The 6,000-nt window shown below is 51.2% G+C and overlaps 1 protein-coding gene across 2 annotated transcripts in view; it reads right to left on the bottom strand.

Moving 5' to 3' along the window:
- Positions 1–431: 431 nt before the first annotated feature.
- ABCA3 (ATP binding cassette subfamily A member 3) overlaps positions 432–6,000 on the bottom strand; it is an 81,656-nt gene continuing 76,087 nt past the window's right edge. For both annotated transcript variants that reach the window (XM_044433252.1, XM_044433253.1), the window contains exons 29-31: positions 5,503–5,690; positions 3,719–3,792; positions 432–2,150 (exon numbers count right to left, since the gene is read on the bottom strand). In XM_044433252.1, coding sequence (XP_044289187.1) covers positions 2,019–2,150; positions 3,719–3,792; positions 5,503–5,690 — 394 coding nt within the window. In that variant the 3' untranslated portion in view covers positions 432–2,018. The remainder of the gene's footprint in view (positions 2,151–3,718; positions 3,793–5,502; positions 5,691–6,000) is intronic.

Here is a 6,000-nt window from a genome sequence, read left to right as displayed (position 1 = left end):
GGCAAAGTCAAAAAGGGCGAGGCCGAAAGCAAAACAGGCTGAGGCCAACATACAATACATTCCAGCTTACTGAACTATGAAGCTCTTAGTGAATTAGTCTTAGGTGAGACTTTTAGAACAGAAGGGAGAAAATAACATGCAGAAAAGCCAAGAAGCCACCAAATGATGAACGGAGGAGGGAAAGGGGGTTTAGCCATTTGGTGAAACACGGAAAGCTAGATTCGCCCCCCTAAGCTGGAGGTTCACCATCCCTATATTGAAGGTTGAGTTTTGACATTCCAGTTGTTCGGAGAAAGCTATTTTACATTTCCCAGGATTCTTGCATGGCTACTCTTTTTTTTAGCTCCAGTGTGCTAAAGAAGGGCACAAGCATGGAAATGATGCCCCACCACCAGACAGAGGCTCATGTAAAGAAATCAAAAGCCATGTGGTTTGAACAGAAAGATCTCATTTTACTGTAGGTGTTCCCGGCTCTTTTTTTCTTTTTGCAGATATATGTTCATCCATGCTGAGAACGCGGGGCTAGCCCTCGGTGGGGAGGTCTCCTGCTTATCTTAGAGCAGGCTTCTCCAGTTTAGATGCTGCATGTGCTGGACTACAACTTCCATCACCCCCTGACAGCCCGGTGCTGATTGGCAGATGCTGGGAAGCACCTTGCAGCCAGGGCTGGATATTTCTACACACAAAGCGTAGGCTTCCCTGGTGGGATTTAAGCCCAGCTTAACTCACAGGGTGGTTAACAGCTGCTTTGGGTCCCTACAGGCCTCAGGGGAGAAAAAGCAGCATTTCTCAGCCCATGGCTCTCTTGTGCAAGGGTGACCAGCCCGAAAAGCGGGCAGAGTGCTGAATCCACGTAACGACATGCCTTCGGTGCCAGACGCTCGGACCCACTCAGCCGGGTGCCACGTGCCTGGGCATGCAGGTTTCAGAGAGGGGCTGTGCAGCCACTGCGAACTGTGTCATAGCAGCAGACGGAAAGGCAGGTCTGTCTAACTGACAGTCCCAACTCTTTGCAGTGAATTAGAGCAGCTCGCAGGGAGGGTTCCCCAGTGGCTCCCAGAAGGAGGAAATTGGGAGCAGTACATTACCGAGCAATGCCTCTCTAACTGACATCAAAGCCGCCTGTGGAACTGCCCTGCACCAGGAGCCTGAAGGAAGCCATCCGCTGCGAAAGACATTCATCATGAAGAGGAGGAGAGACAAGGGTGCAGCACTGTGAGTGCAGCATTTCAGAGGATTTCAACCCCCCACCCCTCAAAAAAAAAAAAAAAAAGAATGGTGCCCATGGAATTCCTACTAGAAGGGCTATAACAACACTATATTCATTCTCACACTTCGCTGGAAAGCAAACGGCATCATACCCCCATCTGTAAAATCAAGGACTTGCCCCCAAGCCAGCCCCAGAGTGGGGGTCCTGATCCGTCGCGTGTTTCTTTGCCCTCCTCTTGCTCTTGGCCACTGGAGGATGTGGATGGGGAAAGGCAGGCTCAGCAAGACAGAGATGTGACAAGGGGCAGTTGCTTGCACGGACAGATGTGGGTCGCAGCCCTACCTACGTGTGCGTTGCTAAAGCACCCAGGCAGCAGCATGCAGGGGGCCGTGGGGCGGCCCCCACCTGGTGGAAGCTCTGGGGGAGAGGAGGGAAGGAACAGTGTTCCGGCAGACAGACACCGAGTCACGTCAGTCAGCACGAGACCAGTGAGTGCCAACGGGCGGCCCCTTCTCGTCGGCTTGGAGGGGTGGCGAGACCCCGGAAAGGCCGCCCTGTCTTTCCCTTCCCAGGCCTCACCCACATGAACATACAGACCGACAAAGACAACCCATGCACACGCTCCCTCTTGAACCCGGGGGCGCAACACAAGTGGGAGCCTCCCCCTTCCCACCAGCCAACTGGAAACGTCCATCCTTGATGCACCGTTGAAAGACATGGTGGATGATGATATAAATTACAGTCTCAATGTATACGATGTATAGGCAGCAGGTCAGTCCACAGTGCAGGCGAAGGGGCAGCTCTCGCCTCACTTCCCTTGATCCTCCGTGTAGTGCTGGAAATGGGTAAAGCTCATAAAAACTTGCTCCAGCGAGATCTGGCTGATGGAATAATCCTCCACACAGTACTTCTCTTTGGCTTTCTCTAGTGCCCCGAACACCTGCAGGGCAGAAAAATGCGGGGGAAAGAGAGTGTGCTCTCATTCAGCAGCTCCTTCCTTCAAAGAGCTTTCTTACCCCTTCCTAAAGGTCCTCGGGGCTTTCTCTGTGGCCGCCCGCAGGCGGTGGAGCGCCTTATTTTGTGGGGCGAGCGTGGCAACTCCTCTCTGCTGCCCTTCTGCCAGCAGGCAGGCTCAGCCCAGCCTTAGGCAGCTGTCCCAGCCTGTCTGGCTCAGCGGGGACACTTCCAGACAAGGCAGTGGTTCCTCTCACAAAATGGCTGCCAGGTGTTTCCACTCGTGAAATGGCTGCCACGGCTGGCCACAAGGCACTCACTCTTCAATAGGCAAACTGGAGTGCTGAAACAAATGCGACTATAGCCAGAAGCGTGTCTTCCAGATCTAGGGAGGTGTTGATACCACTCAACATGACTCTGGTGTGCCCACAACTAGAGTACAATGTCCAATTCTGGGCTCCACATTATAGGAGAGACATAGCTAAGTTAGAATCGATTCAGCACAGGGTCACAGGGATGGCTGCCTGGTTGGGAGGGATGGCATATGAAGAGAGGTTGAGGGAACTGGGTCTTTTCAGCCTGGAGAAGAGGAGAACCCAAGGGGATCGTTTAGCGACGTACAGGTATGTGAGGGGATGTCATGTGGAGGAGGGCCATGACCTGTTCTTCCCTGCAGTGGAGGACAGGAGGTTCCAATGGGGCAAAGCTCAAGCAACAGGCTTCAGGCTGGATGTCAGGAAGTACTTCCTGATGGTTCGGACCCCTAGGATATGGAATGGGTTCCCAAAGGAGGTGGTTGAGACTCTGTCAGTGAGGGAGCTCAAGGAAAGACTGGACAACCACATGTCGGGGATTACATGAGAGGAACTGGCTGTAGCCGGGGGTCAGACTAGATGCCCCAGGGTGCCCCTTTTGACTCGCTTCCCTGGGCATCACTGGCAAAAGGAGAGCCATCAACCAGTCCTTTGGCCTGCTCTTCCTGATGGGTCTTCCCCGGCCAAGTGGGTTGGTCCACTAGGGCTGGAGCTCCACAATGCTGGAAAGTCCCTCCCTCCCCACAGCTGCTGTCTAGGGACACTTGCTGCGATAAAGCTCTGGGGACCCTGGTGACATCTAAGCCCCCTGGATTAGCTGGCTTTTGGCCCACATGTGCTTCACTGCTTGCTGAGTCCTGAATCTTTCTTCCAGATACCTTTTTCTCACAGCAAACCTTCCTCTCCCTTGCCTTTACATCCATTTCCACAAAGAGGGGTGTCCCTGGAAGACACCCTCCTTGGAAGACACACAAAGACAATCATGTTGGGGAAGACAAAAGGGCAGAGATGCATTGATGCATAAAGGAACCCACAGCCTTTAATTTGGGAGAGCTGGATGGAGCTGTCAAGAAGACATTCTGGAGGGTTTTCAATCATACTGTTGCTACAGGTTGAAGACAACCGGATGGTACGTTACAACAACATATGCAAATATGTACATGTGCTGTATTTTCGGTCCTGTGAGTCTGAACCTCAGATCTTTTCACAACCTCACATTTACCCTGATCCCAGCTCTTACCTGTGCCCAGCTGAGTGTCTTATCAATGAGGTGATAATGCACCATATTCTGATGTTCATGCTTTAGGACACTCCCTGGAAGAGAAGTAAGATTGTGCCATATTGGTTCACAGTGAAGAGAAGACCCACAGCAGGTGGCTCAGATACTGACATAGATGGCCCAACCCAACTGTCTTTTTGATTTTCTATACACGGTCACATTTTTTCAAGCAGAAGTTCACTCCATTCTATTTCTGCTTCAGTTTGCCATTTTTTAAGAAGCTGAAGTGAAAATTCATATTAATTTTTGCACAGATGGAAATTCTTGTGCCTCTGGATACCACTTTCTGGAACACTCTTGCGTTCATGTTCTATTTCTGGGCTTCCCAAAGGCAGCTGCTTAGCCACTGTGGAAAGAGAATGCTGGACTAGATAGACCTTCGGGTCTGAGGCAGCAGGGCTGTGCTTACATTCCTCCGTATGCATTTCTGTATGCAACTTAACTAGGCTACATGTATTTTGCATGCACTTTTCTGCAATGTATTTTTTAAAATCTGAGAACTGCATTGCAAACTTCAAACAAGCATGAGAACCAAACCAAATTTCCATGGCCAGGGCGTGCAAATTAAGACAGTTAACACGTGAATCAAACAAATTTCTCCCCCATCTCAAGTACAAAAAAGAGAAGTACAGAAGAAATGGTTGGTCTGTTTTTAGCTGAGTGGCAAATTTAGGGTGCAATCCCATGCAAATTTAGACAGATAAAGTCTGAGAACTTCCAGCACACTCTCTGCCTTGCTTCTGTAGACTGTAAAAGAACCTTTAAAAGAGGTATCCCCCTTTCTAGCTCACACCTCTTTTAAGATGAAGCCTCCTATGACATCTGCTTCTCCTTTCAGAACCATAGGTTGAACTATGCAAATATATAATCCATTAATTAACCGATTATTTAATTAAAACTAATCTGATTAAATCAAATTAAGAGGCCTTTAGTTCGTGGCAGACCAATTACTATTATGTGGCTCAGCCACTCACAAGTGACCAAGAAGGCTCCGAGAACAGATGTGAATTGAAAGAATCTCTCCACCCACACCCAGAGAGGTCTTCTTCCTTGTGGGTTTGCTCAGAGGTAGAAGGGTGGAGGGCATGAGGTCCCCAGTGGTACCTTTGCCCCAGGCACCTCGAAACATTGATACAGCCCCTGCCGTGCAGGCAGAAGCCGCTGGGCTCAACCCCCAAGTATTGCCAGATTTAAAGCCATCGCATACAGTCAGTGGGAAGGATAAATGCCGGAGACTCTGGACCGCCTGAGTGGGCCATTCGGGGTAAGACAGACAAGTATCTGGGTTTGGTTTACTGCAGGGATGCGGAGCCTCTTTCAGCCTGGGAATGAATGAATGTTGCTTTGGAGAGGATCCCGGGCAGGTCGTGGGCTGCCTTCCTTTTGTGGGCAGGACTGAAAGCCAAGGGCACAGGGCAGAAGGAAAGGGCCAAAAGAGCCCCAAAGACAAACTTAATTTGGCTTCACACCCTTGATGCCAGCACCTCAGCTTTAAGAGAGGCGTGCCATTTTTGTTAGAACGGAGAAAAGGACTGTGCAAAACCCGGGACTACAAAAACTGGGATTGGTGGTTGGGGAAAGGGGCTGGGGCCAGGGCATCCGGGCTGCCCTTGGGCCCAACACAGGCCAGAGGTAGCCCCAACCCTGAAATTCTGAATGCCTGATCAAGGGCAGCATCCTGTGTGAGAGAGGAAGAAAGGCTTCTGGGCTTGGGTGCCGTGAGCTCCTGCCCAAGCGCCACGTACCTGGGAACGTTTTCTCCACGAACGACTTGAAGGCCTGCAGGTTGTCCTCCCCGTCGCTGTGGGTTTTTGCCAGCAGGGTGTAGCCACTGCCAAATTTGCTCTTCAGGTGCTGAGGGCTGCCCAGGCATTTGAACTGTCCATTCACCATGATGGCCAGCCTGGTGCACAAGGCCTCACACTCCTCCATGCTGTGGCAAAGGGACAAGAGAGTCAAGGGAGCGCCACCTGCTCAGCCTCAGCACAAGAGGGGCCACAAGCCCTGCGGGAATAACCGAGGCAGCAAGAACACAAGCAACCTGCAGAGAACAGCCTGTGAGGATGATGCAGTGGCAAGACTCAGTGAGGACTAGAACTGTGACCCTCCTACACAGGAGCAAGCCGCCCTACTTCTTAATCACCAGTCGTAGTGAAGTATCCGGCTCCTGCAAGCTTAAGGACAGACTATGCGGGCACGTACACACTGCAGAGGTAAACTGGTTTCTAGTCAGACTGATTGCC

Source organism: Varanus komodoensis, unplaced genomic scaffold (assembly GCF_004798865.1).
Source record: "Varanus komodoensis strain SLA01 unplaced genomic scaffold, ASM479886v1 scaffold26, whole genome shotgun sequence".
Lineage (NCBI taxonomy): Eukaryota > Metazoa > Chordata > Lepidosauria > Squamata > Varanidae > Varanus > Varanus komodoensis.
This window is presented reverse-complemented; position numbering and strand designations above follow the sequence as displayed.